We start from the raw sequence: 27972 nt of genomic DNA on the forward strand, positions 1-27972 counted from the left end.
AGTATTTGCTTCAGTGGCCACCCAAGCAAAATTTGGGGCTGCCGAAGCAAATTTGAATGTTTTTTATTTTTAATTCAATGCAGAAAAATCCCTCCTACAACTATAGGTCCTTAAACATGGCGTGCAGTTCCAAGATGCTGTAAGGGGGCGGTGGGGGACTGCCCTTCAAAGTAATTTGCATTAAGTTGCTCTGGACAAAAGTGTCTGCTATATAACTGGGCGATCAAGTAAACAGTCTGAAAAAGATCACCTGCTTCTTACATACACCTACACAGCAAGGATTATAGCATTTAAGAAAGTGAGACAGCATTTTTTTTAATATATATTTTTGAAAATATCTCATCCAATATCTTCCAAATTTAAAGTCCGGGTGCCAGGTAAATTCCTTGGATACTCAGAAAGCTCAATTACAAACAGGTAGAAATTCAGGCAGCCAATCCATTGTCACTTTTTATGATGCAATGGACCAAATTAATCTGACACAGACTATTATAATAAAAGGCACGATTTTAAATAAACTGATTTTAATTTGCAAATGGTTTTAATTTTGAGTATTCAGTGAACTAAAAATAAATGTTCTTTGTAAATATGACCAAACTCAGTAACCACATTGACACAAGTTTACAAGCGGATGAGGAAAAATAAAATCTGTATGTTTTATGAGAAAAAAACATTTAATTAGTTATGAGCAAACACACAGACTTGCTCCCAAGCTGTGTACAAATGTAACTACATTTTTCAGTAGCATGACAGTAGCTGAACGGTTTTCAAAACAGTGTAGTTACAAGCAACATTTTCCAACAAGTAGCAGGAGGCTATTTGGACAGGAGTTCCCTTGGGAATTTCAAGTTGGCTTTTAAAAAAAATATAACTTTTTGATTTAGAAGTAAAATATTGTCTGTTGTTAACGTCTTGTTCAAGAACATAAATTACACAGAGTCACAACTCAAACAAGAATTTTAAAACCATTGTGTGCTAAATGAGGACTACCGCTATAATACAGCTAAGCATTTGACTTTACGTACTTTACAAACTGGACAACCATAGTAATCTGTTGCCTCCTTAAAAAACGTCAATGTAGAACATGTAATACTTGTTATACACATGTAATTATTTAACTACATTTCTAAAGGGGTAGCTTGACAAATAAAAGCTTGTAGCTTCCCCAATACTGCTCCCAAATATGAAACATTATTACAATTGTTAAAGACAACAACAACAAAAACCTTACCAATTGCATTTCCATCAAGTCTGGTGGACCCAGTGAAGATCCTGACATACAATATAGAGAGGAGGGTCAGACAAAAGAAGAAGAAAAAAACAGTATAAGCAACACTGTACTGTATGTATGTATTGTCCTGGAATCACCCTCTCACCTGTCCACTGCCACCACTACACTCTGAGAACTGGTCTCTCCTACTGACTCCTGTATATGAGCCATCTGACGCTTGTCTGGACCTCCGACCAGAGTACCTGCAGGAGACCAATAACATTGTTTTGCTTCATAGGGGGACACCATCCACACAAACAGACCCTTTCTGAGAGCTATTAACTTCAGTCATACAATAGCTTACCTAAGCCAATGGGCATGAATTCCTCTCCCCCTGATGGGAAGCCCTTTATGATGCCTCCCTGGTCTCGGACCACACCGGAGACATAACGCGTCTTCACCCCTGTCCCAATCAACTGGGCCAACTCCAGCTGACTGATACACCTCAGAATCTACACAGGAAGAACAAGAGACCAGAAAGTCATGTACAGACCAGAAGTACAGAAACTTAGTTGGGTTTAATGCCCACCTCATGTTAGTCTTTCTGATTGGCTGACTTTATGCATCTACCAGGAGACTACCATCATCAAATCTTAAAACCTTGTGTTGTGTTCATTTTGTGACAACACACTTTGTGTTCCTGGTCAAAAATGACCGGCCCAATAAGATGGTTTATAAATCTTTCATGTGGCATATTTTATCACAATATATTGTATATGATATTTATCAACTTAATTTTTTAGTAAATATTACAGGGTTTGTACTCCATTTTGGACATATTTAAAAATATATATATTTTATGGGGGTTAGAGGTCGACCAATAGTGGATTTTACCGATTCCGATAACTAAGTTGGGCAGTACCTGCCGATAACAGATTAATCAACCGATTATAAACTGAATAAAAACACAAAGTAAATAGTGCTGAACTTTATTACAAAAATAAAGAGTATTGACTGAACCATGAAAATGTATTGTACTTTTTTTTAAATGAAATAAATATATAAATATGAATATATATGAATATTCAAATTTTAAAGTCAGCTGATTTTTAAATTGGCGTTGTTTCCTTAGACAACAAGATGGCACAATAAATACATAAACCAATCAGTACCATTATATTATTGCATAGAACATTCATATCCTGGCTGTTAAACAAGAGCATTTCATTATCAACTAATGTGCATAAAATAAATAAAATGTTTTAGTCAGTGATTCCTACTACTCCAGACTCAAGCTTCATCATAACAGTGAAATACCAAATAGTTTTTTATTCAGTACAGTTGTATGTGGAGTAGCAATATTCACAGATAGCAGTGGTATTCGGTTGAAGGTGGAGTAAAACACATTCGGTTGAAGGTGGTGAAGCGGCTCAGACTATAAGCCCAGGCCAGGGGTTGTTCAAACAGATGAAGCACAACAAACTGGAACCAAACGCAAGGACCTCAAGACACACATCTCCAATTTGAACATATTTCCTGACAAAGCATTAAAGCAACTCATTGCTTAATCTGAGAAAAGCTTATAGAGAACAAGTAGCAACAGCCAAAGACCTCCACCAACTATAAGGGGCTGTTCACACCGAACACTTTTGCAACCAACCATTGGATTTTCTATGTAAATGCGCATTAGATGAACATCTTTGTTTCCCCTCTGTCTTTTATATGTTGTGTCTAATTAAAAATAAAAAAGCATATTGAGACACCTCCTTTCTGTGCTGTCTAGCCTTTTTCAGCACAAGTATGTAATCGATCTGAAGTCATCTTATTACAGTGAGGATAAATTTTTTTTCTTTGTTTCTTATTTGTTTATACATTTCTCTCCGCTGCATGAATATATTAATTAGCTTTCTCACGCAACTAGCTTTAAATATGCAACTAAGCGTAAATACATTTGACCAGCTGGATATGAATGAATCCAAATAGATGGTAATAGAATTGTGACATTTAAACATTTGGGTTGGACTTGCGTGTATCTTTGTCACATTGTTCTAACCGCGTAATTTTTTAATGTTAGCGTCCTCAGCCTTGTCAGCAAGCATACTGCTGTTCCCTACTAATGCAGCATCTAGTCAACAAATGAATTACTTTATAAATGATATGAAAATGTGTAATGTATACATTTCTTTTCATTGTTGATGTTTTAAATCTTAAGTTGCAGAGTGTAGTATCACGTGTCAAAACAAAACGAAAGTACGTTTTTATTTCACCTCTAGAGGCCACTCTAACTGTACCAATGATGCTCCAGCACCGGATGGCACGGTGAAAACAATTCATGTGGATTTTCTACTATAACAAATAGTTTCAGAAATCTGTTATCAGCACAGATTAATCTGCAAAACGATATTTCGGTCGACCTCTATAAATTTTTAACCATTTGCTTGATTTGAACAAAATACAATTTTGCAATGCATTCAAATGATCCTACTTAAATAATGCCTTTTAATTTGCTGACAAATAAGAACTGTTTTGTTCTCATCATTTGCACATTTGAATTCACAATTATATTTGGAGTTGGTAAAACCATAAAAAAGACACGCGTTATATATCGTTGGAAAGGTATATAACAGAATGCAAAGAGAAAATGTATTTCCCTCAGAGGCCAAACTGCAGTGAGTATAAGTGGATGAAATTCCCACTGACACATAAATATAATCAACAGAAATGTCTTCGTCATGTTTTTCCATATTACTTAAAGAAACATACATAAAACATAGACAATGATGTACAGTAACTTCCAGCAAGCTATCCTGATTCAAACGAGTCCAAACCCAATATAATATGATAAGTGGATCTTATTCCTCAAAGAGTTTGCATAGAAGGAAATGCACAAGGCGGCGCTCAACACAATATGTTTGTGTATTTGTACGTGTGTGTCTGTGCGCACATGTCTGTAGACTTTGTGCTCATCTAAATGATCGGGATGCTCCTGAACACTTAATATTTCTGTATTTTGTATTCGAATCCATTCATTTTCAATGGTTGTTCATTTTTGACCAGGAAAACAAGTGTAACAAAGTGAAATTAAACCAATAAAATGTAAAGAAAATTGTAAATTTTTTATCAATCATTGTCAGATACCTTAAGTGAAAAAAGTCAAGGAATTTTATTCCAATTGGATTAAAAACAATTAAAATGACCAGAACACAATATAAGGGTTAAAACATATTTAGAGTTTTGTTTTAGTCATTTAGTAGCAAGTTAACTAGATATCCACGAGCAGAACTGCATTTTCTGCTTTATGTCTGCAAAATAATCAGTACTTATTATTACTTTCCATTATTGCGCCATAATCCATTTCAGATAACCCGGTCCTAAATGGCATGTAAACGCAAAACTAACTGTGGTCAGTCACTTTTCATGTTGATTGGACAATCTCTTCCCATCCAAGTAGGCATTACTTGGGTCCTATATGGGCCAGACCAGATCTTTTGCCGTTTGAGACTAACCTCATGCCAGGAGTTGCCCAAATAGTTTCCATCGGTGTGTGCGACCATGATGAGAGTTTTTATGGTATCAATGTTCTTTTGCTTCATCTCTGTGATACTGGAGCTGGCAGTAAGCAGCGTAAACCTGGCCAAGGCCTGGACGTAGGCATCCCTCTCCAACTGCAAATTCGGTGAAAAATAAAAAGAAAGGGACAGTAGATATAAAATAAATCTCAGATATGGGAGACCAGGCTTGGGGGCATGGGTAAAAATGTATAAAAAATTTTTTATGTAAATACAGCATATTACCTTCTGTAGTTTTCTTAAATTAATTCTTGGCTTATATAGTAAAGTAGTTTTCTTTTGCATTCGAATCCATTCATTTTCAATGGTTGTTCGTTTTTGAATTACTTCAATATTACATTATTTAAAAAATATATATTTACATTTTTTCTTCTCATCTCTCTGTTTTTTGCCTTTTGTTTATATCCCCTCTCATTCTCTCTCTCTAAAACCCCTACAAAAATGGTGGGGGTATACTGAAAATTAAATATAATGATTTCATTATGCATATTACAAAACCAAGTTCTCATAGCTCAGTGATATGAGTGAGCAACCATAGTTGCGGACCAATTCAAGTGCTCAAATGAACTTGAGAGAGAACTATCCATAGATGCCACTGCTGCTGTCAGACCTGGGATTTTGAGGGTCAGTGGACTAATGCATGGATCAACGATTCTTGTCACCATATTCACTTTGAGTACAAGGGGGTTCCAGGTACTAACCTTACATTTTGTTTTGCAATTTCACTAGAGCGGTTTATGATGCAGCAAAAGAGCATGCACCTCCTGCTTGATAATCGGAGGTGCCTCTTTTATTAAACACATCACTATTCCAAGTTATTTCAAATAGTGGAAGAAGAAAAAATATTTGGCCATGGCAAAAAGCATTGGGGATTTCCACGTTTAAATGACGCCTATGCTTGAAAACAGGAACAAATAAAATAGCTTTGACATTTTTCATATGAAAAGTGCTGATAAGGGGCAGCCAATCATAAACCTGCATGTTGAAGATACAGGCGATCCTGATAGCACAGCGGATGCCCTCCAGACAGAGAGATGCCACTTCCTGATCATCACAATCCTGGAGTCCCACGCTGAACGCTGCCAACAGGGGTGTCCAGGCCAGCTGTTGTACATAAAGTGATACACATAAGTACACATACCAACAAATAAACTACAAAAAATGCAAACATACTTCAGTTTCAAAGTTTGAAATTCTATAATGCTGTAACACTATCAGAATGAGAATGTGTCTCTTCCGTGACCTGCTTGTGAACCTTATGACGTAACAATGAGGGCTTGTTCCAGTTTTCAACAATAGAATCTGATTCCACTTTTGGTTATGAAACAAACCGTCCATGAAAAGCAAAAGAGACATGTTGTTACCTTGAACATGGGACGGACATGTTCCAGGTGAGTGGCACTGAAGAAGGGGGCCTGAGCGTGGCTTACAGCCTCCATCAATGCTTTAGCTGTCTTGGCCATCTGTTCCATCTCCATGTTATACAGCAGCCTCCTCTGCTTCTCATTAGCTACATCTTACAGTAAACACAAACACTACACATCAGCTTTCAACAGGGTTGAGTTTTGAATAAATTTGAATTAAAATTCTGTCATTTAATTCCTCTGATTTTATTGCAAACCCATATGTAATTTTTACTTCCATGGAATGCAAAGGGGAATGTTTAGTGTATTATCCCTAATGCACTTTTTCCAACAATGAAAGCATGGGACTGTCCAGGGACTGCGACACTCTGAACAAAGACAAAACACCATAAAAGTATGTTTAAGGTGTTCTATGGTATGTTTTAGTAAAGGTGTTTTTCATTCCAAGTATTCCGAAGCATACAATAGCTTTCCATGAAGAACAGACTGATATTTAAGGTGTTATTCGGTGAAAATCTTCACCTCCACTGTAGCTCTAACATCTCATTCACATTCCGTATATTCAAACCTGAACAATCGTAATTGGTCAGGTGATAAGCCAGAAACAATGGCATTTGGCATCGCATTTCCACATGATTTCTTCATATGTGAAAGAGCATCATGAACAACTCCTTTTGCATTCCATGGAACAAAGTCATACAGGTCTGGAATGACTGAGGGTGACAGAAATTACAGAATTTTCATTTTTCGGTGATGTAACCCTTTAACAACAAATTCCACAAGGACAGATCTTGGAATTTCATGTAGATGCTCTTACTCTGTTTGCTGGACTTGGGAGTGATGGAGTGTTCTTTGCTCTCTTTCAAGGCAATCTTTTTGCCAGCAATCTCATCGTAAATGGAGGAGAGATAATCCTCAGGCAGGTCTTTACTGTCATTAATGCCCCGATTCATTTTTATGTACTGCTCCTTTGTCATCTTGTTCTTCACCTGAAGAGGAGAAAACAAAAGTAAATCTTTCCATTTTTAGCAGAAAATGCAAGTGGTGCTTACAAATGTCAATAACACTTCGCTAAGGTGTAATGGGTGATTTTTAGAAGTTGCTAAGCAATTGTTAGGAAGAGATAGTAAGGCAGATTGTAAGCCCTAGTCACCATTCTTTTTCATTGCATATTTATTCCATTCAATGAAGGTGAAAGGAGACAAAGGCTAACATTCTAGAAGAAGAAAAAAAAAGTAATATGGGTTGGAACAAAATGAGGTTTAAAAAACATTGACAATTTTATTTTTGGGTGAATTAACTAGTACGAGTAAGAAAGGGAGTCTTACCTGTGGGCTGTGCAGGTCGGTGGTTAACATGATGATAGAGTAGGCCAGGACATAAGCAGTGTCAGCACTGGCAAACAGGGTTTGCCTACAGATGAACAGACAGGTCAGCATATACAAAAAAAAAAACGTTGAGCTGAAAAATAAAACTCTTCCTCAGACTGTACAACTCACCCTTGATTGCACTCCAGGTAGCGTGCAGCAAATTTCTCCATTAACCTATCAATTTTCTGGGCTTCACCCGGTAACCTGAAGCCTTCCAAGAAGGCACGGAGTGCTGATACAAAGTCTTTGCCACAAAAGTCCAGCTGATCCACATAGCAGTACATCACTTCCTTATTAAACTTCACATTCTCTCCGAGAAACTCGCCGACCTGAGTCTGATCACATGATACATCAGAGACAGGGCTTACATAACAGCCTGAGCAGCTGATAATGTCACACAAAATGTGTCAGTTTGCTAAATTATCCATGTATGAATGCGAGCATGAGTGGGAAGTGAGGGAACTTACTGTGTCTAGTCTCTCCTCCTGGTGCAGCAACTGAGCGATGTCCTCTGGTGTGGTTCCCAGCATGCCTTGCTCCTGCAGGTATTGCAATCCCCGTTTTGGTTTCTTGTTAAACCTTAAAAAAAAAAAAAAGAAAATAGTAACAAAAACAAGTCTGTCAAGTTTATACTTGTGCCTCAAACTTACACCATATGCTACACGTAGCTACGGCAGTTACAGCGTAGCCCATGTAGTACCTTGACATAAAGCTCTCCAACAATGTGACCTTGCGTCGCATCAGCTGTGCGCAATTCTTTTTTTTAAAACATTTATGTATTTTTATTTTAACGATAATTAAGATTTTAACTTATATTAAGGCTACAATAGTGCAATAAACACTTTTGAATCCGCATCCTAAATTACTTTTGTTTATTTCTTAAATGTATAATTATTTCAGAAATGAAGATATTTTCTCTCAATACACTAGGATTTTGGCATACTCACAGAAATATGCAGGCACACCAACGCTGAACTATTAATACAAAACAGAGCGTATGCCATAGGTTTGATGTAAAAGTATAATCCGGCCTTAAGAGTCATGATTAATGACTGAAGTTCAGGCATGAAACTCTACATTGGGCAAGCAGATAGGTTCTTTGAAGTAATCTGTAATCTGTTAGGTAATTGGCTCACTCACATGTGATATGAGTGAGCGTGACTCAGTAGAGTTCTCAAGCACTGAACTTTTAACCAACGCGCCGAATGTGCTTGGAATCATTTGCACTTATTACTAGGACCACAAGGTGACTACACTTACAATTGAGCCTTTGCGGACAAAGAGCGAAGGTGGAAACAGCAAGGTGGATGTTCACGTCAAGAGCGCGTGAGGACAGGATATACCTGCATGTGTATAACTCAAGTCTGAATGAATATAAAGACATCTTTATGGGTCTAAACTCCTGAAGAAAAATAGCCCAGTATCTCAAAGCAGCTGTAGCATGCATGCACCAACCACCTGTGTATGTACGAACAGTCAAATTAAGCATACTTAGAAAAGCTAGCTTTCGAATTTATGCAGGCACTACGTTTTCTCATCAAAACATAAGTATACTTTGGGTTTGAGTATGCAGCAGGATGTCCACATGCTTAACACAGTATGTCTGTGCATGTTTTTGCAGTAGCAGATCTAGTCTTCCAAAATCCATATGTCATACAAACATAACATGCTTAATCATTCAGAGAGTTGTCATGACTGCCATATGGAAATGTAAATATAAAAAAAAGAAAAAGATGATTAAAACACTCACAGGTCAATCCCATGCTCAATAATCTCTTTCTGATGCTTGATGACCTCATACTGTTCAGGGTGATCTGGCTGATTCTGCTGAACACCAGATGACATGGTGGAGTCCAAAGAGCTCACACTGTCTCTGCGTGAGGACAGATGCTCAGGGAGCCTCCCATCTGCAATGTCGCCCTCTGCTGGACGCTCCTGACCTACAACACAATACAAGACAGTCTATTAAATCACAGAGAAATCTAAACCAAGCACAAAGGAAACAACTAAACTTATGCCACATAGCTACCAAAGTTGATTGCAAAAGACAATACCGGGTCATAATTTCAAATTCTTGAAACATAAAAACAAAACTCCTCACAGCCATCTTACCGAGATTGGCCTGCAGGTTTGGGTTGACGTACAGGTCTTTGCTCCATTCTACCATGCACTTCAGAATGGACACAAGGCAATCCAGCCCTTTCTTTCTCAAACTCAACTCCTGCAAATAAATGTTTTAACCAGTCAAAACTCAAATTAATTACTATTTCAGAAAACACCCCACAGTCTTCCACTGGTTGTACAAACAGATACTCCTGCCCCTAACTCACAGCCAGTGAGTATTGTGTGGGGCCAGACAGGTCCCACAAACAAATAGACAGCATGTTTTAATAGGGTAAGTGTTTTTTCTTTATTATATTTTTTTTACTAAATATAACTGGCTTATCAATAGTTGACTCTACTTAAGCAGGGAAATGAAACATAATTGTAACATTTAAAAAGAAATTACTCACATCAGTTTTAACATGTTTTTTTTGTTCCATATATTGAACTGCAACGTATATCAGCATCGCTTGGGTTATAAAGTGTATAATGACACAGTAGCCAGTATGTGGCTATTTGAAACCAGTGGTAGCTACCTGTAAAGGTGTCATGCCGAGCTCCTGTCCACTCCTACCCTGGGCGATTTTAGACAGATCGTTTACAAGCCGCTCAAAAATGTTGGCAGCATTGAGATCACAGTCATAGTTTACGTAAATGTCCACCACACACTGAGCATCTGCAAGAGAAGGAGCAGGACTGACTCACCATTGGGTTTAGACTCAATCTGTGAACTTTAGACAAGTGTACATTTGGAGACACGGACCTGCACAGATGCGAGTCAGTGTCTGGATAACCATCCACTTGTGCTCAAAGGAGCTGGATGACGTCTCAAGGATGGTAAGAAAGATCTCCCTGAAGAACACCTGAGAGGAATGAGGTGTAGTTTCAAAAGAGGAAAAGCAAAAGATAAATGAAGGGAAAAAATGTTGTGACATCATAGATTGAGAGACTTCTGTGCATGTCAAATTTCATTAGCACAAAGGAATGTTTGGCCATTTTATAAGAATGACTAGTGATGATTTGATAATGTAAATTTTTCTAAATGTCCATTATACAAGTGTCTTTACCTCAATCTGCATCTTGAGGTGAACTTTGAAGTAGGAGAGGAGGGTCAAGAAAATAGCGAGAGACAGTTCGAATACTTCAGGCACAGAAGAGACTCCATTTTTAGAGAGCGCCACACATAGGTATTGTTTGATAGCGTTCACGAACATCTCATGGGTTCTGAACACAGGTCCAGCACCTTGGAGCACAGATAGCAACAGCTGGAGAGAAACCACCTTAGAACGCAACTCATGTGACCTGATAAGAGACAAAAGGAATAGAAAAAGAACAGGATTGAATGTTGTGGACATGTGTGCCTAATAACCACTTCTTTTAAGAACAGAGAAAAATAAAATAACAGACTTCGTCTACCCTGTGCCTCATTAAAGGGAGTGTCCATTGTGAAGCAAGAACACACAAAATTCTTCCAAAAACATTACATTTAGTCTCAGTTTTTATGATCACACAAGATGTTACAATTAACTGGTCTGCTTAGAGCTTGGAAAAGTAATTAGCAGTCCAATAAGATGACAGTGTATACAAATAAGCCTAAAGTGTCAAGCTTTTATTTTGAATCAAATGTTTTTGACTAGGTGTTTCTGGTGCTGTGTTTTTGACGGTAGTTTAACACTTCCTGACAAGATGATTGTTGTACGACCCAATGTGATTACTGAAGCACAAAATGCTGTGATTTAATTCTACTAATTTACGATCTGCTAGCGCTGCTTGTGTAACAGTGAATTAGCACTCTCCTGTCATCTACTACAATATGCACAGCATGAAATGCTCAAAATGTGTTGTTTTCAGCATATGAGTGGCTTTAAACATTCCCTTTGCAGTATGCAGCATATGCAGACTGCATATTTATTACAATTAAAATTGCATCCATTTTTCCAATTTTTATTTAATAGTCCATTTCTGATTAAAAGGAGTATCTCAAATGAGCGGGTGAGCATTTCAAGGCAGCAGTGTGTCAGTCAGACAGCATGCTTTTACTTCTTCAGTTCTTACTTTGGGTCTGGTGGTCCATCAGCCAGGGGCTTCATGGAGAGCTTGCAGAGGGAGCGGAATGCGAGGAAGGCATCTTTCTGTAGGATGTGGGAGAAGCGGGCAGCTGTCTGACCGCCCTGCATGCTTTCTGCATCCTGCTCATACAAGGAACAACAGACCAGACCACAATAATGAGCCTTTAGTCCAACTGTGTGTTACATATCATATGTATCATATTTAACAAATGAAAACTCTGACTGAAAATATTTATTCACTCAGCCAAACATAATAAAATGGTAAAGTATGAAAAAATTAAAGGTAACATGCACCAGAATATCTGTGGAGGACTCAGAACAACGATCATCCACCATCCCATTCATCTGCTGTGTGTCTAGGCGGACAACAGGGGGTGGCACTTTGGTTTCGGAGTCTGAATGCTGATCTAAACCTGTTGAACAAGCTACGAGTTACTACTATATCATAGCATATTCAAAGGCATAGTAAATAATCTCATATGCAGGTTCCAGTGCAACTCACCTCCTTCCACAGAGCTATCTCCCAGGCCACTGTCTGGCTCAGTTTCATCCAGAACCTCATTGGCTACTTCGGTTTCAGACTGCTGAAGGTCCTCCTCTTCCGGAACACCTCCTGACACTGATGGCTCGACAGCTGGTTGGTCTAACTCCTGAGTCTCTGAGTCTTTAAGAGAAGACAAAAACATAGCCCAGAAGACAACAGTGACTGATTGACTTTGCTCTGTAAGTCTTTTCCTTCTACTGTAAGAAATAGAATGTACCTGGTACAAAAGAAACATACAAGAGAAATGTTAATGCTTAATGGAATATATTTGGTATATATCCATCCCATTATATTATATCTGGTAGATATTTTGGTAAATATTTTTAACATGATTAAACAAAGGTTGGATAAATGCCATGCCAAAACGAAAACTGTATACTTTTCTGACACTGTAAACAGATATAGGAACACTTTACTAAATGTGCATCAAAACATCATACAATGTAACAGGAAGTCAGTTCAGTGGCCTCATATTTCATATACATGTAATTTTTTTATACCTGGATCTGGAATTTCCTTTGTGCCCTGTTTATTCATGGCACACTCCTCCTCTGACTGGCTGTTGATTGAGGATAAGCATTGAGGGGTGGAGGGAGTGGAGGGAACCCCTTGAGGACTGAGAGAGGGGGATGGGGAACCGTTCTGTTCTGAGCAGGCTCGTCCGAGCCATGGCGATCCAGAACCTCGACCTGGGGTTGGAGAAGGGTTTTGGGTCACAGGTGAAGGGTTACTGGATACTGGTGAGGGATTGCACAGCTGCAGACATTGTCTGTCTTTCTCCGCTTCCTGAGCTTCCAGAGCCTGTAAGACAGAAGTTAAGACAACTTTAGCATAACATAATTTATTATCAGTTTTAATTAACACTTGATTTGTGGTCAATTGCAGAGGTCTGCAAGAACTCTAAAATGAAACCTGAACCTGACCCATACCAGAGACCGTGTGGTTCGACCCTACTGGCCAGAACAGTACCATCAGACCCGAACCTGAAATTGCTCACTTTATTTATAATTTCTTCTTCTAGCAATTATTGTTGCAGTAGGCTATATGCTTTATACAAGCATCCAGAGCAACATTCATAATGGAGTTGTAAGAGTAAACATACACAGTTTTAACAAGGCACAGCGAACCGTTAGCAAACCAGAGCAGAAGGAAAAAAACACATTGGTTTACAGTTTATCAAGCGTCCAAACTTTGCTTGGTGCAGAGTGGTTTGGAATAATGTGAAACAATGTAACATAAAATCCTTTTTGCAGACAGAAATTGTTCAGAACACCTGCACTAAAAACAAGCTGGACACACAGCAACAACAATGTTTTTGAACTGTTAAAAAATGTGCCAGCCCTGCGTGAGACACTGTTACAGTGCAACAATCAAAGGCATCCATCCAGCATGTGTTTACATAGGAAAACAATGGGAAAAACAGAGTAGAAGACACAAAAACTTGTTTGGTGTGAACACCCCCTAACTCATCCATTCGGCAGTTTCCGCAAGTCAAACATTTGATTTCCTACATAGCTGTGCTAATTTCAGTTCTCTTGTATGAAACCGTGGTAACTCACATAATAAAATAATTAAAACAAAAATAAATATTTCACATCTATATATGTACTTTTTTTTTTTATCTTTGACAGCTGTGTAATAATTAAGATAATGTACAGTCAGCCGGTCATTATTCCCTTATTTCCACACTTTGAATGTTCTTAGTTTTTAACCGAGCATAACTAGACAATTTTAAATTTACCATTTACTACAGAAATTTAGATGTTTAATGAACGTAATAATTTCCATGACTTTTCCAGGCTCAGAAGTCAACTTTTTTAATTTCACTGATATTTTCTATGACTGTAGGTACCCTGGGTTTATTTTTGTGATAATTGCCACTGCCACTGTACAGTACCCTTTATATAGTTTTCTGCTTATTCTGAATAACAACCCATTCAGTGCAGCAGTAGGATAGGCTTTGAACTTACCGCTTGGTTCTCCATACGGGTGAAGATGACATTAAGCATCTGTGTGAGAGTGGCCTTGGCCGTGGTCTGGTTGATCAGGTTGCGGCTGGCCAGGTAGATGTTGTAGCAGGTGCGTACAGTGAGGAGAATTGTTCCCTCGTGGATCTCTATGTGTGGCGATGTCACAGCTGTCAGAAGAGCCTGCAAAATGACACTGTATCATGCTCTCACAACATATGCTATATTGGATATATTAATACAATTTGAATCCAGGGACAACAAGTTTATAGCTAAGGACACTGCTGACACTGATGACAAACAATTAAGATAAAAGGCCCTAATGAGGTCTTTGATGGGTGGCCCTCTCAGTCAATCAAGTGAGCTTACGTACACACCTTAGTGGCTAAACTAAATCGTACTGCAAACTAATGATGTTGGAGAACATTAGTAACAGCTTACTCAAGAAGGTGCCCTACCCCTTATGCAAACTACTACACTCTTTATTTAAACTACTTTATCCTCTCCATTTATAGTCTACCAGAAGATCTGTCACACAGCATGATTGTCAAATCTGATAAGAGTTAGGCTTGAATAAAAAACAAAAGAACCTTTGAACCTTAATATGCAAGTTATGTGGCAAATCTAATTAGTGTTCTCAAATAACATTAGCATTCACAGAGGCGTCTCTACATGGGGGCCGTGCCCCACCCGATGCGGCGCTGTTGCGCAAAATGCATGGCATAATCAAATTTATTTTAAGTGATAATATAAATTAAAATGTAAAAGACAACTGTAGATAAATTTTATCTTATTAATAATTTTTTATAAAAAGGTCTATTGTGTTTAATTGCCATTTAATCATTCTCATTGGCTTTGCATGGGCCTAGCCCGTCGTCCTCCATGTTAATGAAGGGACATTAGGAGAACATCATGCACATGTGTAAAAAGCATTCAATGATAGCCTGAGGGGCATGTGTGCCTTTGCCCCTGAGCCAATCAAAAGCTTTGATAATTTGTATGTCAAAATGACATGGTCCTCTGAAGTTACCGCTTTTGGTTGCTTAACTGCATAATGAACTTAAAGGGATAGTTCACCCAAAAATGAAAAATCTCTTATCATTTACTCACCCTTATACCATCCCAGGTGTGAATTATTTTTTTTTATTCAGCAGAACATACATTACATGAGAGGCAGCGTGAATGGATTCCCCTCATGGACACACATTGGAGAGCATCCAGAAATAAACAATTAGCGTTAAAGGACTTAAAAATGTATCTGTTTCTCACCCAATGTGATCATATCATTTAAATAAACATTAATTTAACCACTGGAATCGTATGGATTACTTTAACTATGATTGTCTGCTCTTTTTTCAGCTTTAAAATGCTGATCACCATTCACTTGCATTGTGAGGACATACAGAGCTGAGATAATCTAAAAAAAAAAAAAAGCTTCATTTGTGTTCTGCTGAAGAAAGATAGTCATACACATCTGGGGATGGCATGAGAGTAAATGATGAGAGAACTTTTTTTGAATCTCTTTAATTGATAAATCAAGGTCATTTTGTTGCCGGTTGGCTTAAAGTTAAAGCTCATTGTTTTAATAAATTGTAAGCCATTGCTTTGAGGTGTTGTTGATGCATGGGTTAGTATTAAATAACAATAACTGCATCATTCAGAGTCTTTCATTTTTATATGTTTTGTGATGCTGTTCTTGCTGAGTTAGTAAGATAATATACACATCCTTCGACGATTGGCATACTTCTAATTTGCTTTTCTGCTCACTTGAGCTTTTGACTTGGATGTGTACTTCTTAATGGTGTTTTGTGTTGAGATTAGGCAAGGAGGGTTAGGCAAGTGATTGTTTGTGCCACGAACAGAAATAATGAGCCTGAGATGCCACTGAACATTTAATTAACTAATATTTAACTTCTGTAAATTAAATGCACCCTACAGTGTCTAGGGTGACTTGGGTTGGTTGACGCTGATGCTGAATACAAAAGCCACTGTTATTTTACCATGAGCTGAACTGCAGAGACTAAACCCAGAGACTAAACTAAGCAATCCTGTGTCCTATCATTGTCTTCGAAACTAGAGATTACATTAAAAAGAGTACATCATGAAAATAAAATTATTTTGGGAGTTGGCCTCCATTTAGTTTCATTACATAAAGTATCAAACCAATTTGTATTTATGTTAACAAAATACATGCACTAAAATGACCTGGTGAAACGTAATTGGAATAAAAATACAATAAAATGAACCAGAAAGGTAAACCTCTGGTATAAGATGTAGCATCATTTGTATGCAGATGCCACTCAGTTTGAAATTTTGAATACAAATCAATGACATTCAAAAATTGTAAGTGTAACTGTAAGTCTAAAAAATTTGGGACCACAGTATATCGGCATTATATTGGCTACCTACTTCTCTAGGTATCTGTATCGGCCACTGAAAAAGCAGCTAACAACTACTACTAACTACCTTTAAAATAAAACTAAAGGGTTGCTGTCTGTAAAAAACAAGGTGCCATGATGGAGAATTTTCTTACCTTAATGATTTGTAGCTGTACCCCCTCATCAGTCTGCGGTCCCTGAAAGCAGTTGCAGATGGTCTCCACCAGCCGGTCAATCAGCCGTTTTCCTGGAGCTCCACTGTCAGGGGCGTTCCCCGTGATGTGACCATATGCAATGAGTTTCTGTGGTGATGTGAGAGAAAGTAGGTGAGACACTATGTGATCTTGTCATTTTTCAAAGTACAAAAACTATGAGCTACTGAACCGAAATTCCAAAAATAATGATTGCTTTAAACAGGCTTCCCAAATACTCTCCCATCTGCCATTGGTCTGGATAGACAGATAGTCCCCAACCCAAACTCATGTCATTGGTTGAGCCAATTTTGCAATGTTGGGATACTCAAGCGGAGCAATGTTTTGATAACAGCACAGTCACAGTGTTTATCCTTTTTTATTTCTGGGAAATTAACCTACCAATGAATTACAAATAGATGAAGGTAGAGAAAGTATTTTAACATTAAAAAAATGACACCCTTCATCATAGCTCTAAAGAGGGCAAGAATCTAAAGGTACCTCTGAAAATTAATTCACTGCTATTTACCAACACATTAGGGCCCACATAATACATGTTTTCTCTAAAATATTATACATTTAAAATATAATTTAAAAAATTGTAGAAACCATCTCAGTCAACTGCTCTCTCAAAAAATGCTGCCATGTTACTTTTAGATCAAGATTGTACCTAGACTTTATCTGCAAAGTCACATAACCTAAGTATTAGTCGGGACCCCCTTTTCAATATTCTAATACAATAATCTAACTGGCTCACTCATTGCTAATCTCCCAAGCCCCTTATTTGTTTGTATTCTCCAGGATAAAAACGTTTTAGGGTTAAAGAACTATATAAACTAAAAACCTTTCAAAATCTTTTCAACAGACATTCTGCAGCAGGCCTGTGAGTTATGGTTAGTGTTAAATTAGAGCAGTATGATGTATGGCACTGCAGATGTGTGAATACCAAGTATACCTGCAAACAGTCGAGAGAGGTGCTGACAATCCGCGGGGACTTTGACTGACACGCCAGCTCGAATGGCAGGACATACTTGTCAGCTTCAATGTAATTGACTCTGGGTGGAACAACAGTGCCATCTCTGGTGCACACACAGAATTCACAGCACACATTACTATGCAGTACTGAAATATAGGGTTCCTCTTTTATTTTATGTTAACCTAAGTTAACAAATGGGTCAATGGTGTGACACTTTATTTTTGTCCAGATCTATTAAATTATTCAAAAACACATTAAAATGACTCGGTTACTAACGTAACCTCGGTTCCCTGAGAGGAGGGAACGAGTATTGCGTAAGTAGCTTACGCTATGGGAAAACTCAGTTTCTCGAGAAATATTGAAGTCTTTATGTAAAACGCATTGCAGCTGCACAGCAGACAGCAATGAGCGAGGCAGCTCGAGAGAGAGAGAGAGAGAACCAATGACGGAGCGACTCTGAATGCGCGACCAATGAGTGCGCTTCAGGCCCGCGCGCTCAGAGCCCGCCAAGATTGGCGTGGCTAAGGCTATATATTAGGCGACCCGTCATGAGAGTTCTTTAGGTTCAATCGACTGAAGCGACTGACCAAGCACAAGCACGGCAGCTTACGCAATACTCGTTCCCTCCTCTCAGGGAACCGAGGTTACGTAGGGAACCGAGGTTACGTTAGTAACCGAGTCGTTCCCTCTCGAGAGGTCTCTCCTATTGCGTAAGTAGCTTACGCTATGGGAACACCATGCAAAACGCCGTGCATGTTGACTTCGCTCTATAAAGCCAGAGGCAGATGCCTGAGCCTTAAAGCAAAGTGATTATTCAACGAGCCGGCCAACGGCGAGCTATATAATGAGATAATACAGAGCGCCTTTGCCCCAAGGTGGCCCATGGTGGGGCGCTCATTGTAAAAACACACGCACATATCTTATGTACTGATTTTTCTTTTTACTGATATGCATAAAAAACTCCCTAAGTCAGTCAGAGACGGACCTTATAAGGGAGGAGATAATGCTCAGCATATATGTACTCCAGTCCATACTACAGTCAGGCTGATAGAATGTTGGAATGCAATGAGGGGACCTGTAGGTTATAAAACCTGATAAATGTCGAAGGCGAGGCCCAGCCTGCCACCGCACAAATATCCTCAATGGGTATCCCACTCGACCACGCCCACGAGGAGGCCATGCTCCTCGTAGAGTGAGCTCTGACGCCTAAGGGGCATTGAAGGCCCTTGGCTTCATAAGCCAGCCTATAGCATCTACTATCCAGCCGATATTCTTTGCTTTGAAACTGCGAGACCTTTAGTGCGGCCGCCAAAGCATACGAATAATTGTTCCGTCTGTCTGAACGGGGCAGAACGTTCCAAGTATACTCTGAGCGCCCTGACCGGGCAGAGTAAATTAGCGTCGCTTTCGTCTGCTGAAGACGATAGCGCTGCCAGAGATATCACCTGTACTCTGAAGGGTGTGGAGAGCACTTTAGGAATATACCCGTGCTTTGGCCTAAGGACAACTCTGCAGTCGTTAGGTCCAAATTCCAGGCAAGCAGCGCTTGATGACAGTGCGTGCAGGTTGCCCACTCGCTTGACTGAGGCGAGTGCCAGCAAGAGCGCAGTTTTGAGCGAGAGCTGTTTAAGGTGCACGGTTCGGAGAGGTTCGAACGGGGCACTCTTGAGTGCGTCCAGGACCGTGGCCAGGTCCCAGATCGGTACCGAGGGGGGGCGAGGAGGGTTCATCCTCCTAGCGCCTCTTAGGAAACAAATGATTAGGTCGTTTTTCCCTAATGAGCGTCCTTTATCAGGATTGTGTGACGCCGCTATGGCAGCCACATAGACTTTGAGCATGTAGGGTGTGCGGCCCGCCTCCAGCAGCTCTTGCAAAAAGGCGAGTACACTTGGTATCTCGCACGATTTGGGGTTCAAGCTCTTGGTATCACACCAGTCACTGAACACTTTCCACTTTTGGGCATATAAGCGCCTCGTAGAGGGCGCTCGCGCCTCAGTGATGGTTCTCAACACTCCACTGGGGAGGTTCTCTGGAACCCGTTGAGGGGCCATGCATGAAGGGCCCACAGATCGGGGCGGGGATGAAGAATCATCCCGTTGGCCTGCCTGAGGAGGTCCAGCCTCAACGGAATCGGCCATGGGGCAGATTGCATCATCTGCATCAGTTCTGGAAAACACGTCTGGTTCTTCCAGAGTGGGGCTACCAGGAGCACTGCACATTTCACCTCCCTGATCTGACTGATGACCTGAGGTAGCATCGCGATCGAGGGAAAAGCATACAAGGGGCGGCTCGGCCAGACTTGGGCGAGCGCGTCCGTGCTCTTTGAGAAGAAAAGAGGGCAGTGCGCATTTTCCTGGAGGCTAAGAGGTCGACCTCTGCTTCGCCCAAGGTTTGCAATAACCACTGGACCGTCAGGGGTGGAGAGACCATTCTCCTGGGAGAACCTTGTCTCTGGACAGCATGTCCGCTCCTGGTTCAGGATGCCTGGCACATGCGCTGCTCTCAGCGAGCGCAGGTTGTGCTGTGACCATAAGATGAGCTCCCTGGCCATAGAGTGCAGGGAGCTCGACCTGAGTCCACCCTGGCGATTTATATACGACACTACCGTCATGTTGTCCGTTCGGACCAGGACGTGTTCGTTTTTCAGGTACAGAAGCAGGGCTCTGAGAGCCAAGGCGACCGCTTTCATTTCCAGACAGTTTATATGTAGGCGCTTTTCCGGGTTTGACCAAAAACCGGAGACATGCCTGCCCTCGTAAAGGGCCCCCCATCCTATTTTGGAGGCATCTGTCCTGATCATTTTTCTCCACGCGTTTACGCCCAGACTCACGCCGGTTTGATACCAGTCGACGGCCTTCCAGGGCGTAAGGGCTTTTATACAGCCGTGATTCGCTCTGATTAAAAAGTGGCCCGAGCGCCACGCGTGAGTGGGGACACGGCTCTTGAGCCAGCGTTGGAGAGGACGCATGTGCAACAATCTTAGCTGGAGTACAGCTGATGCCGAGGCCATGAGACCGAGCAACCTTTGAAATCGTTTGACGGGGGCGTGCGCGCCCACTCTGAATGATGTTGCAAGGCGCCGAATAGCGAGCGCGCGCTCTGATGAGTGGTGCGCCGTCATCTGCACTGAGACTAGCACTATTCCCAGAAAAGAGATATTCTGGCTGGGGGATAGCACGCTCTTTGCAAAATTGATTCTCAGACCCAGACATTCTAGATAACTGATAATCCAAGATCTGTGCGTTGTTAACTGACTCTCTGATTGTGCTAGGATTAGCCAATCATCGAGGTAATTCAGTATTCGCACTCCCCGCTGTCTCAGGGGGGAAAGTGCTGCGTCCATACATTTCGTGAATGTACGGGGGGGCCAATGATAGGCCGAATGGTAGTACTGTGTACTGGTATGACTGTCCCTCGAAAGCGAATCTCAGAAATGGCCTGTGATGAGGCGCTATCGGAATGTGAAAGTAAGCATCTTTCAAATCCACTGATAGAAACCAATCCGCGGGGCGAACTTGCGCGAGGATATGTTTGGTCTTTAACATTCTGAACGAGCGAATCATTAAAGCTTTGTTCAGATGTCTTAGATCTAGGATGGGGCGGAGACCACGTCCTTTTTCGGGACGAGAAATTAGCGGCTGTAAAAACCCGCCTCGCTCATAGAGGGAGGAACAGTTTCTATAGCGCTCTTCTCTATCAGTTTGAGCACCTCGGTGCGTAGAACATGTGACACATCTTTCCTCACTTTCGTCTCGACCACTGCTGAAAAGCGGGGTGGTCTGCGAGCGAACTGAAGCGAGTAACCGTGTCTTATTATGTTCAAAACCCATTTCGGCATGTCAGGGATTTTTTCCCCGGCTTTTGCTCGCACAGATATGGGCTGAATGCTGGCTGGGGGCCTGTCGCAGTGACGTATGGACCCTGCCAGCGAATTGCCTTGTGCTAACAAGGAGCTTACAGCTCTCAGAGGCGCGGGAGCGCGCTGAGCAGCTTTGTTGAGTGCCGAGTGCAGGGGTGCGTGTGAGATTACAGGCACGCACGCTATCTCCGTAATGCTCGCAGCATGAGCTGGAGAAATGTTTGAAACTGTATAGACAGTGTTTACGGGTGGGGGTGCATACATTGTGATAGGCACGCGCGCCACTTTCATAAAGCTTCCCGTTCTTAGCGGGGAGTTTCTTGGCTCGCTCGCGGCATGGGCCAGAGAACTGTTTGAAACTGTATGGGCAGCGCTTATGGGTGGGGGTGCATATACCATAGTAGGCACGCGCGCCATTTTCATAAAGCCTCCCACTCGCGGCGGGGGGTTTTTGGGCATGCATACAGTGTTTGTGTGTAGGGGTGCACGCATGACAGCAGGCACGCGCGTTACCTTTATAGTATTTCCCGCTTTTACTGGGGAAGTGTTTATAACTGTGGGAACAGTGCTTGTGTGTAGTGGTGCATACATGACAATAGGCACACGATCTACATTTATGGGGCGTACAGCTTGAGCTGGGGAAGTATTCGGCACTGTTTGGACAGTATTGATATGTGGGAATGCGCACTTTAGTCTGGACACGTGACCCCTTAGTGACACAGGCAGAAAATGACTCTTTTTGTGATTTCTGCGTGTTGCCGTTAAAACAGCGTTTGATTGCAGGTGAGCGAGTTCTGTGACTGGCCCATTGACTGCTGTACAGACATTTCCAGCCGCTTGTAAGGGGACTGGGTAATGTTTTACACGTTTTGGAGAGAGTGGTCCGGCTTTTGCGAGACACGCACTCTCTCTCTTTCTTCCTATGGCTAGGAAGGCTTACGAGGCTCCGGGTTCAGCACGATCTTGGGCCGAGGTCCCCGTCGCTCAGGCGGCTGCTTTCGGTTAGCGAAACGCGAGTGGCGTCGAGCGTCTGTTTCAGGTCTGGGCTGGGAGATGGGAGGCGCCGCCCTGGCTCGCTGCTGCAGCTGAGGCGGTCTCTGGCGGCTCTGACGAGCTGGATCGCTTAGGCAGGAAGTGACGCATAGCCTGCGAATTCTTCTGGGCTTCAGTGAAGCGTTCAGCGAACTCTTTTACCGCCGGTCCGAACAGGCCGCTTGGGCCGATAGGTGCCTTATCCGCGTCCTTCATTTCTGTTAGAGTCAGCCACAGATGGCGCTCAAGGACAGTCAGGTTAGCCATGGCCCGGCCGATGGATTGGGCGGTGGCCTTTGTGGCTCGCAGGGCTACATCAGTGGCGCTGCGCAGGTCCTTGAAAGCCTCAGGTTCAGGTCCAGATTCGTCCATGATGCGGAGAAGTTTGGCCTGATAGACCTGCAGAACAGCCATGGAATGAAACGCTGACGCAGCTTGGCTGGCGGCGGCATATGCGCGACCGGCGAGAGCTGAGGTAGGTCTGCAGGGCTTCGAGGGATGAGAAGCTTTGGCTTTCCATCCAGCGGTGGAGGGTGGGCACAGATGGTTGGCCATAGCCTCCTCGAGGGGCGGGGTTCCCTCGTAGCCTCTTTCTCTCGCACCGTCCACCGAGGAGAGCGAGGAAGAGAAAGAAGGCTTCAGGCGAGCAGAGTGCGGGGCTTTCCACGACTTTGTGAGTTCGTCGTGAACTTCGGGGAAGAAAGGGGAGGGTCTCTGTCGAGGGGCCTGCCGGCGCCCTTGCAGGAACCACTCGTCCAGCCAGCTGCGGGCGGGTTCTTCCAGAGAAAACCAGTCGCGCCCGAGGTCTTCCACGGCTTTGGACAGTATGCGGACGATTTCTGAGTCCATGCTGGTGCCCCTGCTCGTGTCCGCTAGTGTCGACGGCGCGGGGTCGAAGGCCGAGCCCGGCCAGTCGTCGGATGCAGCGTCAATGGAAAGGCTGTCATCCTTTTCACCGTCGTCCCCTGACATGCCGAACGAGACGAGACCCAGCGCTCCGGAGGGGTGCTGGTCTGCCTGCGTGAATAGAACTGGTGGCAGGGAGTCCTCGGGTGGTGGTGAAGCACGCGGAGACTGGCCCGGCGTGACGTCACTGAAGTCCGCGTGCTCTGGCGGACTCCGTGAGCGGCGCTTTTTCTTGTGCGGCTCGAACAGAGGGGATGGCAGCACGGTGGTAGCAGGCTCGTTCGCGGCAAAGGCGGCAAAGCGAGCGCGCAGCTCGGTCAGGCCCAGGGAGTCACATTCGGGGCATCCGCCTCGAGTGAGAGCAGCTTCTGCGTGGTCAGGTCCCAGGCAGCGAGCGCAGATAATGTGACGGTCCCCATCAGGAAGAGGGCCTCTGCACGAGGCGCAGGTCGAAGGCATTTTAAACAACGCCTCGAATTTGCTCTTTACTAAGGACAAAAAAAGCATCGCAGAGGCGAACACTTGAAAAGTTATTGCTTAGTAAAGGATATGAGGTGATGCGCGCCGGATGGCGTAGCAGAAGGCTTTGAAGGCGGCTGAAGGCGCCGGCGTCCTCGTAGCAGTCCTGCTGTAGGCTTGTCGACGGCGGGCGAAAAGACTCCAATAATCCAAAGGATCCAGCGAAGAGAAGGTCTTTGCTGAAGGAGATTAAATCTAAAGAACTCTCATGACGGGGCGCCTAATATATAGCCTTAGCCACGGCAATCTTGGCGGGCTCTGAGCGCGTGGGCGTGAAGCGCACTCATTGGTCGCAGCGTTCAGAGTCGCCCGTCATTGGTTCGAGCAAGTTGCCGCAGCACAGCCAATGACCGAGCTGCCTCACTCATTGCTGTCTGCTGCGCAGCTGCAATGCGTTTTACATAAAGACTTCAATATTTCTCGAGAAACAGAGTTTTCCCATAGCGTAAGCTACTTACGCAATAGGAGAGACCTCTCGAGAGGGAACTGTAATTCTCAAAATTGACATTTACTTGAATGTCAATTTTTTTGAATGTCAAGAAGATAATGTTCATTATCTTCTATAATGAACATTTTTCAAAGTCATTTTGATATTTTCCTGCAGCTTAAAGAAAAAAATTTATGTGGTGTAACCATCCAGAGAGTCAAAATAAATATAATAATAAGTCACATTAAAAGCTGAAATTCTTGAAAAAAATATATGTTGGCATTAGCAGCGCAGAATAATCTTTTAATAATATTTATCAGTGAAACAACTTTGTTTTAAAACATGATGCATATATTTTTTTTTAAATTCCACTAAATTAGTCATGATGTAGGCAGCCATTTTGTTGTTTATGTTGACAAAAACCATGAAACTGAGAGGATGCCTTTTTGACCCTTAAAGGGATAGTTCACGAAAATGAAAATTCTCTCTGCATTTACTCACCCTCATGTCATCCCAGATTTGTATGACTTTTTCTTCTGCAGAACACAAATTTCAGATTTTTAGAAGACTATCCAGCTCTGTAGGTCCTCACAAAGCAAATGAATGGTGACCAAAAATGTTGAAGCTCCAAAAGCAATACACACAGCATAAAGGTAATACACAAGACACCAGTGTTTAAATTCCAATTTCCAGATGTGATATGATAGGTGTGGGTGAGAAACAGATCAATATTTAAGTGCATTTTTTTTTTTAACTATAAATTCTCCTCCTTGCCCAGTAGGTGGTGAAATAAAATTAAAAAAAAATAAAATAAATGTGAAAGTGGAGACTGAAAGTGGAAACCCACACTTATCTTATTGCTTCTGAAGACATGGATTTAACCACTGGAATCTTATGAATTATGTTTATGCTGCCTTTATGTGCTTTTGGAGCTTAAAAATACCCATCCACTTGCATTGCGAGGACATACACAGCTGAGATATTCTTCTAAAAATGTGTGTTCTGTTAAAAAAGAAAGCCATAAACATCTGGGATGGCATGAGGGAGAGTAAGTGACGAGTAAATGTTCATTTTTTTGGGTGAACTAACCCTTAAAAGTTTATGAAAAGACACAGGTCACATGCTTGTTTAATCTTCATTAAGTCATTAAATCTTCTTTTTTGTCTTGTAGAAAATGCTCAGCATGTTTTTCAAAAATGTATGAAACCAAATTGGGGAAAAAGATTACATTTCCACGAACATGCTGTGTGTTTTAAATGAGATTTTTAAAAGATATCACCTCCAACAAACTAACTTGTTAATTACCAAATAGCAAATATTTCAATCTTCCAGCCAATGTCAATCTTACATTTAGTTATTTGTTAAGTTTGCAGGATTTAAATAAACAGCTAAGGAACAGAATGAGTGTGACCACTGACCAGTGTCTGAAATTGTTATATAACCACTATGGTTCAGAATAAATATGATGGCATTAAGCTATAGAGAGCATTTTCAAAAAGCGAAAATAAGAGCTCTCTTATGTTAAGTCAACATTTTGATTAACCTAAAAAGAGGATTTGGATGGATAAATCGATGATGCCTTTTGGTGAATGAGATGTAAACTTACTTCTGCTTTTCCAGCTCAAGCTTGATTTCATCTATAAAAAATAACAGGCAAAAGAAGAGACAAATTAACACACGAAGACTCACTTGCATCACTCAAGACTGTTGATAATGATACAACCTCCTACAAAACAAACAAACAACTCAGAAAGAGAAGAATAATTCAGAAAATAAACGAACACACAAATTTACAGAAGCAGATAAGATTCTCTGACTTAATCATGAACCAACGCAGTGTCTTATTGCAATTCACACTAGTATCGAGCTGTCTAGGCCTAAAGCTTTTTAGCTATTGCTAAACAAGTCAAATTATGTGCTCAGTCAAGGCTAAGTTCTGTAAGATATTTAAATTAACTGGAATTCCCAGTGTGAAATGTGGTGATGGGGTGGAAATAACATCTACAGATGGGCATGTGTGCTCTAATACTGCCAGAGCAAAAACTACACAAGCAATACCGAATATAAGACTACCAACTCAGCAAGAAATGTTCCAGGTCACAGTGCCATGCATCTACGATTCCCATTAAAGGTGGAAATGAGGCCTATTTGCAGGCAAATTAAATGTACTTCACATATCACCAGTGGTTAATGAAGAGAGCATAATTTAAGCTTCTTTCATTAAAGAACGGTCAAGGTAGACAACATAAGAGGTTATGAGACTGAGCAATTTGCATTAGTGCCACGAATCAGTTTTTCGTTGTCTCGGATTAATAGGAACAACCTAAATAATTAAATTCCAGAATGGGTTTTAAAGGAATGAAAATGTTCTCATCATTTACTCACCCTCATGGAATCAGTGTTTCACTGATTTTCTTCAGCAGAACACAAATTAAGATTTTTAGAAAAATCTCTCAGGTTCATACAATGCAAGTGAATGGTGACCAGACCATTGTAGATCCAAAAATAAATAAATAAATACAAAAAAATAAAATAAAAAAATAAAACTCACATAAATGAAACAAAAGTAATCCATTTGACTCGTTTTTAAATCCATATCTTCAGACGTGATATAACAGGTGTGGATGAGAAACAACATTATTTAAGTCCTTTTTTAACTCTAAATCTCCACTTTCACTTTTACATCTGTAAATCACATGTAGTGGAGATTTAGAGGGGAAAAGGACTTAAATATTGTTGTTTGGATATAAATTACTTCTATGTTTCCTTTATGTGATGTTTGGAGCTACAGATGTCTGATCACTGTTTACTTGCATTGTGTGGACCTAGAGAGCTGAAATATTCTTCTAATAATCTTCGTTTGTGTTCAGCAGAAGAAAAAGTCATACACATCTGCAATGGCATGAGGGTGAGTAAATTATGAGAAAATTTAAATTTGCATTTTGGGGTGAACTATCCCTTTGATTCTGTTTGGGCACCAATAAGTTAAAGTTCCTCTAATTTAAATAAATTATTATTCATTATCAGGCAGCCATCTGCTTGTAACAAAGCACAGGAAACTAAACGGAAGCAACATCACATTTCACAAGATGCATGCTCACAATTTTTTATGAACCATGCTGTAAGCAAACTGTACCTGACTACCTGAGAGATATTGCATTTTCTTTCTTTTTTTCAGGAAAAATAGAAAACGTTCGGTGCTAAATAGGAAACTGAGATAATGTGTATATAATACTGTATAACCATGGCCTAGCAGTGAATCCGGGTGTATGCTGGACTGTGTAAATAGGTCTTTGGCAATAAACCTCATTCACTTGAAGAGGTAATGAGAGGGAGTGTCTTGTTGAATGAAAGTGCCAGGAAAAACATACACTAAAACAAACCTATGGTAAAGTAGCATTACATCAACTGCCGAAATGCACAAACAACCAATTCGCCACACATGATCAGGATTATACCCTAAATAAAATATACTTAAGAAATAAACA

General features: G+C 41.2%; 1 protein-coding gene across 2 annotated transcripts in view; it reads right to left on the minus strand.

Annotated features, from left to right (window-relative positions):
* Positions 1-27972, minus strand: part of LOC127628741 (brefeldin A-inhibited guanine nucleotide-exchange protein 2-like) — a 46826-nt gene that overhangs the window by 17704 nt on the left and 1150 nt on the right. Inside the window, exons 2-24 of one of the 2 annotated variants that reach the window (XM_052105598.1) lie at positions 26091-26121; positions 17721-17844; positions 16730-16876; positions 14200-14379; positions 12730-13030; positions 12188-12349; positions 11980-12098; positions 11672-11805; positions 10684-10918; positions 10380-10479; positions 10153-10292; positions 9626-9734; positions 9264-9453; positions 7981-8092; positions 7643-7848; positions 7472-7556; positions 6961-7132; positions 6144-6295; positions 5755-5883; positions 4717-4875; positions 1575-1722; positions 1377-1473; positions 1232-1272 (exon numbers count right to left, since the gene is read on the minus strand). In XM_052105598.1, coding sequence (XP_051961558.1) covers positions 1232-1272; positions 1377-1473; positions 1575-1722; positions 4717-4875; positions 5755-5883; positions 6144-6295; positions 6961-7132; positions 7472-7556; positions 7643-7848; positions 7981-8092; positions 9264-9453; positions 9626-9734; positions 10153-10292; positions 10380-10479; positions 10684-10918; positions 11672-11805; positions 11980-12098; positions 12188-12349; positions 12730-13030; positions 14200-14379; positions 16730-16876; positions 17721-17844; positions 26091-26121 — 3273 coding nt within the window. Of the gene's footprint in view, positions 1-1231; positions 1273-1376; positions 1474-1574; positions 1723-4716; positions 4876-5754; positions 5884-6143; positions 6296-6960; positions 7133-7471; positions 7557-7642; positions 7849-7980; positions 8093-9263; positions 9454-9625; positions 9735-10152; positions 10293-10379; positions 10480-10683; positions 10919-11671; positions 11806-11979; positions 12111-12187; positions 12350-12729; positions 13031-14199; positions 14380-16729; positions 16877-17720; positions 17845-26090; positions 26122-27972 lie in introns of both variants that reach the window. The other variant, XM_052105597.1, reaches the window with a different exon arrangement.

The sequence above is a fragment of the Xyrauchen texanus genome, chromosome 35 (assembly GCF_025860055.1).
Source record: "Xyrauchen texanus isolate HMW12.3.18 chromosome 35, RBS_HiC_50CHRs, whole genome shotgun sequence".
Classification (NCBI taxonomy): Eukaryota; Metazoa; Chordata; class Actinopteri; order Cypriniformes; family Catostomidae; genus Xyrauchen; species Xyrauchen texanus.